Source organism: Geospiza fortis, unplaced genomic scaffold, assembly GCF_000277835.1.
Source record: "Geospiza fortis unplaced genomic scaffold, GeoFor_1.0 scaffold54, whole genome shotgun sequence".
NCBI classification, from domain to species: domain Eukaryota; kingdom Metazoa; phylum Chordata; class Aves; order Passeriformes; family Thraupidae; genus Geospiza; species Geospiza fortis.
The window spans coordinates 18,240,712-18,253,422 of record NW_005054301.1 but is presented as its reverse complement, the minus strand read 5'-3'; the positions used below and the strand labels follow the sequence as shown (position 1 = coordinate 18,253,422).

Here is a 12,711-nt window from a genome sequence, read left to right as displayed (position 1 = left end):
CCGCACCGCCCGGCACTGCCCCGCACCGCCCGGCACTGCCCGCCCCATCCCGGCTCTGCCCGCCCCATCCCGGCTTAGCCCTCCGGCGCTGGCACTGCCTCGGAGCTGCTGCGGGAACGTTCTTTATTTAGGGAACAGGGGCTTTTGAGCTCTCTCCACTGCCTGAATTTCACTCTTCCTGATGAAAACTGGGCGAGGGGAACCTGGCAACAAGTTTCAGCCATTAAGAGTCATGCAAGCTATAAACATTTTCTGCAGGTAGAACTCCTTTCCCGCAATCTCCATATCACATATGCTCACAAGCGATAAGGCCCAAGGTGCCTGCATCCATGCACTGCCAGCTCCACAGTACATTCCCACCAAGTGTCAGGTGTTTCCCACTGAGGTCTATAAACAGGTGTGCAGCCTCCTTTCCCTTCGGGTGAAATTCCCATGTCCCATATTCCCACTTTGTTGTTTCCAGCTGACACTCTTAAAAGTTGGGAGGGGGAGTGGGAAATTCAATCCACCAGCTAAATGAGTATCTCAGCAATCTCAAGATGTCTCAGAAGGTTCCCAGGTCATAAAAAATGTATAATAACTTTCTGGTGCCCTTTCTTTTCTTATCCTTTCTTATTTATTTGGTTTTAAATTTGGCATTTTGTTAGCTATATTTTGGGTACTTCAAAAATCACCCAAGTCAAAACAAATTGTAGATGAAAGATAACAACAGAGAGGAGAAAGAAAACAGAGCAAGGAAAAGAGTTAAAATAAAAACAGAGAGAAATACCCAACTGACTGGCTTTCCTGCTCCCACATAAATAATGGACAGCCAATAAATAAGTAAGTTACAGGGCTCAGCCAAGCCCAGGAGACTGGTGGACAAGATCCTGCAAGTTTATTAGAACACAGACACACAGCTGGAAGGTGATCTAGGAGGTCATCGAGTCTAGTCTGCTGCTATCTCTGGCAGTGCCTCACCCAAGGCCCCCACCGGGACCAATTTTTCTCAGCTAGGAAGAGATGGAAATACCCCACCACCATCAGCTCTGTGATTTGGGACTCGCACCACAAGGTATGAAAGCTGAATTTGGTCCCCTTGCTGTATTACTGAATTACATTCATTTTAAGGCATTCTCAAGCACACAATTCACAAAGTCTTTTATAGTGCTACCATGAATTTCTAGGTTTTCCAGCAGTAAATTTCTCAGATCTGCCTTAAATTCAACAGCTTATAGGGCTCTGGCCAGTGTTAATCCTAAAGATACTCCCAAGATCCTACTGGCACTCCCAAGAGATAATACATCCCTGCTGACACAGTTCCAAGGTGTCTGTGTAGTTCCTGGGAAGAGAGTTGAGAGAACATTAACTTTTGTTAATCTGTATGTTACTTTTCTAGCAAGGTGCTAAGTGCTGTGCTCTCAAAAAATTTCTTACACCTTCCCAGGGTTTGAGTGGGATGTGTGTCATTTTACTGTAGTTGTCTGCCATGCACTTATTTGAATCACTCTCTCCAGGTTTATGATAACAAGAGATGGGTGCTTTCTAGTGTAATTTAGGCGCTTTTAGTTTTGTTTCCACTTCAAGCCGGAACAAATCCTTCTCAGGTGATTCACTGACTCCTCTTCAGCTTCTCTCTCTAAAAGGATACTTCATAAAAAGAAAGCATGTGCTTCTGAGCTGTTGGCTTAGGTGAGGCAGATCCCAACTTTGCTGTTGAGTGTAACTTAGATTTTGCTTGCATGTGTAAGCATCCAGCAGTTGCTTTTTTTTATGGTACATACTCCTAGTGAGCATTAAGGAGCTTTCTCTGCCTCACCTGAACCCTTCTTCTCTCTAGCATCACTACTAATAATTCACTCTATTCCAGGTTTTTTCATTAATATTTCTGCTTTTGCATCCTTTTATTTAAAGCTTTAAGCAGGCTTGCTAATGTATCCAATATGAGATAATAATATCATGTAAGCCAATACCATAATGATACCATAAGAATGACAGCAAAGTTCCCATACTTAGAATGATGCCAACGTCTTCCACAAAGGAGGCAGGATTTAACCTTCCTATGCCAGCCCACTGATTTTGCCAGCTCCCTTCACTACATCTCAAAATCAAAGAGAATGTGCATCAGCAGGAGGAGCAGCTCTGGCTGACCAAGGAAGGTACAAGTTTGCCTCCTCATAATCAAACTTTCTCCATTTGTTGGAGTAGGATGAACATGGGAGACAGACGCTAGTCATAAAACCTGCTGGATTTCATTAGCACAACTCCAGATTAATTTCAGAGCACTAATTTGAAGAGTATTCTAATACAGTATATTAATTTTGCACTTCATCACTACAATTTAATTGCAAATGAGTGTTGCTGTACATAACTGCAGTAAGCATATGCAAGTTCAGTACCGGTTGAGCAATAAAATTTCAAGCTCATTTGTGTAATTAGTAACACTCTCTTGTTTTCTTACAGGTTATCTTTCAGATTTTTCAAAACAATAAAGTGCATTGAGTTTTCATTGTTTTGCTGCTGGCATGCTTTTAGTACTTCTCCTTGGATCCCTGATAAATGGGATCGTAAGTTCCAATATCATAAAAAATCACTTTCTGGGGAATTCCTCTTTCAGGTCTTGCAGGCTAGCCAACTGCACTACAGTGACAATTGTTCACACGCTTTAGTAATGTATTTTATTTTCTAAATGAAATAGAATGAAAAAACCATAACTAAAAAAGGCAGTGCAGTCAGGTTCTTATCTGCTGTAAAAAGAGAACATCAAGCCTGCTCACTACAACCAAAGGCCAAAGCTGGACTGACTTTGAGATCACTGACAGTAGATTTCCTCAGCCCAAGAGTGGGCACAGTTCTGTCAGTGAACATTCAAGCTTCTCTGGCCTTCCCTGCAAATGCTCACTCAGCCTTCTGGAACATGACTGCCCCCAAAAAAAACCCACAAGAACCTGTCCCTTTACCCATCCTTGTGCTGATACACAACCACAGCACCACTACAGCAACTCTGTAGTGTTATTCAGTAATAAAATGGGGTTTACTGGCTGTCAGCCTGATGTAGGATCATGTGCATAAATAGTAGTTTTGACTTCTTCACAACTTGAGAAGTCAGGTACTCAAGAATCCCCACACAGAGAGTCCTGTTAAGGTGAGATAAGTGGTTGGACAGTTAGCACATGCCAAAATTAAAAGTAGTTGTTGCAAACCTGACTGCAACTAAGAACTGCAAAGTTCATAGCCACATGATATCCATACTGTTTCCCTCCCACAGGCCCTGCCCACACAGAGACACGTAAATCCTATATATTGTTAGGGGGCTCAGGAGCAATGTGCTGCATCCCCTCACATCACACAAGTCTGCAAGCCCTTACATGCAGAAGATACCTGACAGCATTGGCTCTGCTAAACACTGCTTCTGAGATTACTCACATGGGTCTAGTATAGGCGTCTGTAGCAGTGCTATGGGCCAAACCCTGCCATTCTCATCTTTATTCAAATGGGTATTTTAGCAAGACACACCAAACATTGCATTTCACCTATGCAAGAGAATAGGATCAGGCCCATTCATTTAGTCAAGTCAGAAGAGGTTTCACCTGAGGTTTTCTGAGCTGAATTCTGATTCCAGGAAACGAAGGAACTGGTCTCGTCCTACGGGGTCCTTCAGCACCTCATCCATGGAGAAACCCCATCTTTTCACACGCTGCTGACTGGGTTCTTTGCTGTTTGGAGAGAAGGAGAAAAACAGATGGAATGTGCATCTCTGCCTGCTGTCCAAGCAGCTGCTGCTGTTTCTGCTAAGTGAAGGGAGGAAGATTATTAGATGAGATGTTGTTTTTTTCTCAAGATTTTTCAGAAATACAGGTTAGCAAATAACAAAAAAAACCCTATAAAGACTAGGATCAACATTAAAGCAACTGGAGGACTTTGAATTGTTACATCATTTGAATCATTAAAGGACGCTATTTGGGTGCTACATACATGGTGAAATAAGAGAGAATGTGAATGATATGATTTTCAGAGCAATTTCTGGTAGGTTTCATTTGGAAGAACAGCATACCATGCCTAAATGGATATACCATTTATATTAATACCATACCATTATGCACTTCTTGCATATCTCCTCAAATGTACCTTAGGATTTCTTATGCATCAAGATAGAAATTTCCCAGCAATGTTCCCTGGTTCACTGGTGAGCTCCAGAGCATCTCCTTGTGTCCCACACAGTATTGCCTGGTCATTTGGAACTGGCTTCAGATTTTCAGATCCACATTTGCATTAGAAAAGCCGTTCCACTAAGAAGCAGTGCAGGCAAAGTATCTAAAATGATTACTGGTTTGTGGTCTTTCATTTTTTAGTGCCTCTGATTTTTGCATGCCTAAGTCTCAGAAGACTAAAAAGCATCTTTCTCCTACTCTCCATGATAATCAGACTTTTATTTTGTATCTCAGCTGGGATACTGAGATTCAGAGGCACCCAAAATCACCAGTAACCTTTCTCCTTAATTATTTCTTAACACAGCCAACTTACATAAGCTGTTGTTTGAATCGCCAGATATGTTACAGAGATGCCTATGGGCAGAGGTGGTGCCTGGGAATCACAACGAGGATCCTATGAGACAGCCTGCATCAGAGCGTAATCTGGGCTCACAAAGTGTTTGAAAGCTTCTGGTGTGATGGCGTCATACTATGAGACAACCATTAGAACACAGCTCAGCTGCTCCCATGTGTGACAGCAGAGCCATTGTTAACAGTACATATCTATTAAACTATGTGTCTCCTCATGTCCACAGCGATTCCTAATCACGGAGCCTTAGGGGACAGTGGCGATCTGTGCTGAAGACAAATAAGCCAAAGGGGTAAATAAAATGCCTGCTTTCATTTTCTCTTGGTGTAAAGGCTAAGCAAAATTGATAGGCATGTCCTCATTTGAGGAGCAGCACACTTTGGATGGCTCCTCCTGCGCTCCCTCAGGAGCCAGCAGTGCTGCAGACAAAGGTGCAGATCCAGCCTACCTGTTACACGAACCAGCCTGGCCATCGGGACACAAAAGCCATGCTTGTGCAGAGCCCTGCACAATCTACGCTCAGGGAATTTCATGCTGAATACAGAGATCTGTACCTGCTCTTCTTGCCGCTATACAATGTTCTGGCACACACAAAAAAAAGGCCAAAGTGCTGTCTAAAACGGAATGCTTTCCATGGCATTTCCTGAGTCCTGATTGCCATGGAGGATGAACTCCAGTGCCACAGGGCTGCCCATACTCAGCAGCCAGCCTTGCCACTGGCGGTCAGAGGCTCTTTGTTTTCCTGCACAAGGGCTCTGCCCTCCTAACTGAGGAAACAGCTTTGCAGGCAACACAAGGGGATCTTGGAGATCATTTAATTATTCATGCAAGTTGCAACTAGATGCAGATGCAGTTTGTTTTTTTACAACAGAGTATAAAATGGAAATACATAGCTGTTTGTTTTTCCATCTCCCCACACTACAGTTTTCTCTTTTTCACCTGCAGGAAAATCACCTTCCTTAACTCTGAAATCATAGCAGAAGCCAAGCATTTATTTTAAATTCCTATAAGGCTGTGACATCAGGTTAATTGTATTCTTCAGGGACACAGACAGCTTTTCTGGGATTTGCAGCTACGTCAACAGATGCAGAAATAATGGATGCCTGGATTACCTTGTGGGTGAGGGTTTCTACAGAGCAGTATTTTGCAAGGGCTGTATCTGGTACTAGTCCTACTAGGGAGGATGGAAAAAATGAGAGAAACTAGCTAAGAAAAAAAAAACCATATACTTAAATTATGTGAAGAGGGGCAGAGGTTAGGAAAATAATGGATTTCTGTGACTACCAGAGAAGCAGGTGAAAACAACTTTCATGTCCCAGACTACTTGGTTTTTAAATGGGGAAAAATCTTGTCCTTTTCCTGGAACACTGATTCCCTATGAATCAGTTTTCTTAGGCCAATAATGTCTCTAAATTATTATTCAAGAATACACAGGATTAGATTTGGCATTCCCTTATCAAAGATTTGCTAAAGTGAACTCCAAGTTCAGATTTGGTGTCAAATGGCAGCAACTAAACACTGGAGAAGCTGCTGAGCCCTTGCAGTTGTTTGCCACAGGATGTGATTGAGTAGTGAAGGTAATATGGGGCACAGGATTTCCATTCAAATTTGCTGTGGGAGCTGTCAGGCATAGTGGCAGGCAGGACAATTCGAGCCCCTTTACGAGGATTGTGGATAGCCTGTGAGGGCAAGAGACAAAGACACAGACCAGACTTCCCTTGCACCAGCATCACATGGGCAAAACATGATCTCTGCTGCACTGTTCTCCTTGTTGGTTTTGTTTGTTTCATTTTGGGTTTTTTTTTGGGGGGTGGGGGGGTCGGTTTGAGAAACTCTCTAAGGTGCAAGGCATTGAATATCCTCCAGACATTCCTCCCTCTTTCCATCTATTTGACACCATAACAGAGACAAGCCAACAGGTGAGGCCCAAACCCAACCTATTACAATTCTGAGCTGCCAAGTCTCACACATCACATGTGAGCTACACTATTCTGTGCCAAACTCACTCTGCACAGCAGCAATGGCCACCACTTATAACTCATCCCATTTTTCCAGCAGCATCTTTCATGGGATTTCATGACAAGAGCAGGGCTGGAGCATTGCAGCTGGGAAGAGCAGGCTCCAAAGGGTCAAATGAGATGTGCTGGAACAAGTTTGTCTTAGCAGCATCCTACAGCTTTAGGCTCCTAGACCTGAGTCTGTGCATGTGCTCAACAGGTATGAGAACATCGACTACCTGACTTACAAAGTCCCATACATCAAGTCATATAAAAGTGGAAGGGCTGAATAATTCACAGATACCAGTGATAAACTTTAGCTATGTTCTTGAATCTTGTAGTACAGACATACAACTTCCTTTCCAAACAGGGCAGTGTGAAGAGCATATAAACAAAATGGCAAGGCAACTCTCACATTAGTTAAAACTACCAATTAATTTTTACCTCATTTCAATGTCCCACAGTGCTGCATCATCACTTATCCAGGGATTGGAAGGCTCAGCAGGAGTTATAAAGGGGTCATATTCCACATACTGCTCTGTGTAGGCTATTAAACTGGCAGGGGAAAAAAAGGAAAAAAAAAGAATAAAGAAAGGGTTTGAATGCTTAGTCACATGTCAGAAAAGTACAGCTTTTCTTTTTATCCTGTTGGTTGGGGTTTTTTGGTGGTGTTTTTTTGTTTTGTTTTTGTGTGTGGTTCTTTTTATTTAAAGGGATTAGTCAGTTTCTCAGCAATCACAGGAGACTCTTTTCCCAGGGATGATGCATGCAAGAATTTCTCTGCAAACACCCACCAGCTCACTGCAGTATTTTCCTCAATAGCAGCATTTTCCTCCAGCTTGTCTCTGTTGAGATGCCCCCAAAAAACCTGATGAGGCAACAACTGGATTATTATGGCAGGACTTCCCCCAGAGAGCCATGGGAGGAATATGATGTATGTGTCACCCTGTTCATTTGCTGCGTGTTACTATTGCCTCTCATCCTTTTCATTTTTGCAAACTTATGCACCCACATAAATTTATGCACTATGAGAAACTCACCTAAACAGGGTCATGGGCTGCAGCTAAGAATATGCTTAAATCTTTGGAGGATCATAGTCCTAAACATCAAAGCTTTGCCTATAGATAATTTTTGAGTTATGCTGGTATAGTATTTAGTCTAACAGCACTATTGTAAAATACTTCAACAGTAATAATTAACTTAGAGAATAGTAAATAATATGCATGTTGGAAAAACCCCTGGCCTTTACATTGGCTTGCTTCATGGTGAGTCAGTTAAGGCACATAGCCTCTAATCCTCACTAGGATGAGATTCAAAGAGCTTTCTGGGGAAAGAACTGTGTCTGCTTGCATAAATGATTCAGGAATTCCACTGGGGTTGGGGCTAGGGGCGCATTTTTAGAAAACAAAGACAGCAAATATGAAATAAATCAAAATACATTTCTTCTAGTCTATACTGGAAAAACTCTAAGGCACTTTATTTTTTGCCTACATCTGCCAAGTAATTAACTAAGTTAATTGTGTCTCATCATACTGAACAACCAATGTACTTGCACTGTGATTGTCCCTGCTAAACTTTACCTCTGGTCCTTCACATCTCAAAAAGGCAGGTGAATGAAAAAACCCTGCAAACAAAGGGTCATAAAAGGCAGAAAGTTTCTCTGAACTGCTCTACAGTAATTATTTCTTTTTGTTTGTCCTAGCTCTTATCATGAGGCATTAAAATCATACCCTTTTGTAACCACAGCAGGTTCCCATTGCCCCTTAGGGCACTCGGGGCTGTCTCATCTCATTTCATTAATTACATTTCATGACTGCTGTGGGTCAAGGGTTGGAGGAGGGAGCAGCGTCCAATTTCACAGAGCAGCAGCAGTCCCTTGGACATCAATGAAAGAGTGGATTGGTTAAAAAAGAAAAAAAAGCCAAAAAGGATCAATCAGGAGATAGCTGCTGTGAAACCTGAATTGCTCCTAATAAAATAATAAGAAGACATCAGAGGTGCCAGTACAAGTACTAGCAAAAAAGAAAGGGGGAAAAAATAAAAATGAAACAAGGGGGAATTTCTAAGTACATTTTGCTGATTCAGTATAATGGCAGCAGCAGAATCATTGTCTCATTGTCTACAGGAGGCTAGAAGCAGGGGACTCCTAAGGAAAAGCATTTCTGTCAAAATGCAAACCTGGCCTTTTGGGTGATAAACTGAATACCCGGTAGAAGAGGTGGTAGGAACAGCTGACTGAAGGGTGTGGAGCTTGCCTTGAGAACCCAACTGCCTCTCAATCACAGGGGCCTGCTGAGCCTTCACAGGAACTTTGATGAGAAGCTGAAAGAATAGCACAAATTTTCATCTAGGGAACTGAGATTGCTTCTGGTAGGAAGATGCTCATTTTTCCCCAGGCATTTCAGTGATGCCATGTCTAATGAAATTGTACTAACACTGCACAATGCAGTCAGGGAAAATAATAGGTAGAATATATTGATAGTTTTGCTCAACAGTTCTCAAAGCTCAGTGGTTAAAACTGACAGTGCACAGGTCCCAAGTGGGGAGAAAGGATGTGGAAGAAAGACACTTCCCAAGGTATGTGAAGCATCTGAGGGATGCCTGTTCCCACAGTAGGTACAGATCTACTCCTGGAAGCAGAACAGGGAGGAAGGGGAAGAAAATCTTTAGCAGCGAGCATTTATCTCACAGAAGCTGGAGATATCCTTTGGAGAGCCTTCCTCTACTGACAGACAAAGGCTATCCCAAGAATAGTGTGAATTAATGTAAAATAAATACAATTGATCTATTACTATTGAAACAATTTATATCTTGTTCCTATAACTTGTTTGACTTAGTGCTTCCTGATTTATTTGTTCCTTGTTACTTCCCTCATCCTCTCTGAAAGTGCCTTTGTGCTATACTGAAAAAGTGGCAGGTGGTGCCACTGTCAGGCTTGACTGTAGATGCCAAGAAGTCATTTCCTGTACTCTGATCTGCCACATTGTCACCTAAACTGTCCCAAGAGCAGGGTCTGGCCTGAAAATTGATTTGATAATAACAGCATCTCCTTACACAGGAAATTTGTTCCTAGTGCTTGTAATTGGTGTTTCCATGGGGCTTTCAAGGCTGCACAGGTTTTTTTTTCCAGGCAATTGTGCAAGTCAGATCATCCGTGTTCATTCCTCCTCACCAGTCCCTACCCCTGCAAAGCCACTGGACCCATCAGCTCCTCTGCTTCCCTCCTACCTGCTCTGCAATGCTCCACATCCAGGCTGCTTCCCACCACTCTCCACATCAGTCCCAGGACTCTCAAATCAATATTGCCAATATTCAAATCAATATTCAAAGCCATCACATGACCAAACACCTCCTCATAAATAAAGATCACAACCATGATTTTCATTCTTTATAATTATTAATAATTATTTAGAAATATAATGTTCTTCACCCAGAGGGTGTCTGGGCTCTGGAGCAGCCTCCCCAGGGAAGCAGTCCTGGCACTAATCCTGCCAGAGTTCAAGAAGTGTTTGGTCAATGCTCTTAGGCACATGGTGTGATTCTTGGGGCTCTCTCTCCTGTGCAGGGGTTGGACTTGATGATCCTGGTGGGTCTCCTCCAACTCAGCTTATTCTGTCATTCTGTAATTTTACTATTCTCATTTTATTCACTTTTCTCCTGATTATTATTTTGCACAGGTTTTGATAGCAACATTTTCTTCTCCAACTTGAGACCAATTAAAAAAGAAAAAAAAACAACCTTTCAAACCAGGAAAATTATTACTGTATTACTCTCTCAGTATATTAAGGTCATTGTAAATAAATTTTTTGTTTTTAAAGTACATGTTCTTAATTGAAAAGATCCAAAAGCCCAAAACATAAATATAAATGGGCTCATTTTAATCATACAATGTATTGCACGCAGGATTTCAGGGAACCTCTGAATATTTTCTCTTTAATTGGACACATTTTCATTTTAATTGCTAAACTTGATGAGCCAATAAGAACTTACATAGGGCCTCTCACCATTTAATTTACCTGGTTTAGTACAAGCATGCTAACTACAGGTGCAGGCACTGCAAAGCACATTTCATGGGGTATTCCCATTTTGCTTTGCTGAAATAAAAACTCCTCTATTATTTCTCTAGAAGGAACCAGCCCTTATCCTATCCTTCATGTTCAACACAGTTTTGCTTTAAAAGTGATATCACTGAAGAGCATGGCTACCCCTACCTTCATCTCAGTGACTACCCTGCAAATGTGCATAACTTACAAGTACCTAAGTAAATGAGCTGTCATAGTCAATTAAATTTGAGCTTGTTCTTCACCTATTCATACTTTTCTACCAAAACAAAATATTCTGCAAGTCAAATTGTGCCTTGATTTGCTTCTTAGAAATCCACTCCTTGAAACACTGCCTTGAGTAGTCCAGATACAACGCCAGTACTTCTCTAAGGGTTTCATATACATGTAAGTGGGAGCAGGAACTGGTCCTACAACCCCAGTAGGAACAGAGATGCGAACACTATGTGCAACAAATGCAAACACAGCTCCTTCCCTGGAGCTGTGCCAGACTAACAAGGGATAAGCACTGAGAATTCGGCCAAAAAGGGGAAGAAAAGGGTATTTTCAAATTGAAACACGAATGACTTTTCTAAAAACAAACCACAGGGTAGTGAAGGGGTGAGAAACAAGTCACACAAGGGTTTTTTCTTTTATGAATTCTTCTTTTCTTTTGCAGATTACAGGTCCTCATTTCCCACCTATTTTTGCTTAGTGGCAGAAGAGTGAGTACAGGAGTGTCAGCAGCCAGGCTGACACCCACACAGCTGGTCAAGGAGGGGAAAGGATTGATGCACAGAAAGGAGGTCAAGCCTTTGCACTTTGCTGCCTGCTTTGTTTCTAGAAATGCCAAACTGGAGATGAGGAAAGAATGGGAAATCATCAAAACGGGTATACTCACCTTTCTGCTACTTTGGACATCTTTAAACAATGTCTCTCTATCTGCATGTTCAGAAAAGTTATCTGAGGAGAGAGACGACAAGGACATTAACAATTTATGCGTTCTGCAGTATGCACTGACAATATCCCAACACACTATTGATTTCTCTTTTCAAACAGCTTGAGAGTAATTCAGAAGGAAATGGGACCCTTCCCTAGGTATCAGAAGCTTATTAACTGCTTCCAATAGCAGGCTCCCTTGCCAAAGGCAAAGCCCTAGGGGAAGCTTCAGAAGACATAACTGAAAGTAGAAAAGACACATATTTGGGGCCAAGGTTCCTAGACTATTCAGGGTACAATATGATCTCCTTTTTACAAACACACTCTGCTCTCCCATTCCTCTTACTGACTGGCATCACAAGACCAGTAACATTTTACAGCACACTTTCATTCTGCTATGAACCAGTTCTTCAACCTATGATAAAAATGCTCAAGAAATGTAGCATCCAGGCTTAGTTCAGAAGACCACCCAAAAACTGGTTGCCTAAGAAACTTGTTTAAAGATGCATTAGTAAAATGCTGATCCAGTGATTCCTGTTTGTCTTTCAGTGAAGGCTGCTTATTGCTTCAAAGTAATTTTGAGAGAGAGCTCTTCACGCCAGTGCAAGGATGTGTGAGTTGGCTGGTCATTCCTTGGCATAATTGTCCAAATAACTTTTTCCTAGTTTCCTAAAAGCTCTGACTGTACAGTCTAACAGTCACGCACTGAACGATGCCTTTCCTCACCACTCATCCCAAGCCTGTGCCCAGCTACACTGGCCTTTGTCACTGTCCACTTTTCAGACATCCTCAGTGAACTGGAATTATTGTCTTATTGTCTGTGTCTGGTCCACAGACAATAAAAGTAGTTTCAAAGGTCAGTGTCACTCATAATACATATCACCATACAACTGCACTGCTCAATGAATACTTGTAATACTTTACATAAGTGAGAATTAAGGATAAGTATGTAGGGATCAAGGACAGGTAAAACATAGAACTGGTTTTGCTGGTATCTCAGTGTTGAGATTGCAAGCAAGACGTTTTCTATTCCCATCTGTATGGCAGATTACCTTTGTCAAGTGGGCAGTTTGCCTTATCTCTCTCTTTGAATGACCACATTCACACCTCCCTTGGGAGGGGACCTCTGCTGATAACAGGCTATTGAATATCAGTGCATGACTGATAAGAACTGTAACATCCCATTGTGAGATGCT

At 42.0% G+C, this 12,711-nt stretch overlaps 1 protein-coding gene across 1 annotated transcript in view; it reads right to left on the bottom strand.

Moving 5' to 3' along the window:
- RGS6 (regulator of G protein signaling 6) overlaps nucleotides 1-12,711 on the bottom strand; it is a 241,913-nt gene that overhangs the window by 43,230 nt on the left and 185,972 nt on the right. Inside the window, exons 12-14 of the mRNA XM_005417659.3 lie at nucleotides 11,478-11,539; nucleotides 6,981-7,091; nucleotides 3,570-3,695 (exon numbers count right to left, since the gene is read on the bottom strand). Coding sequence (XP_005417716.2) covers nucleotides 3,570-3,695; nucleotides 6,981-7,091; nucleotides 11,478-11,539 — 299 coding nt within the window. The remainder of the gene's footprint in view (nucleotides 1-3,569; nucleotides 3,696-6,980; nucleotides 7,092-11,477; nucleotides 11,540-12,711) is intronic.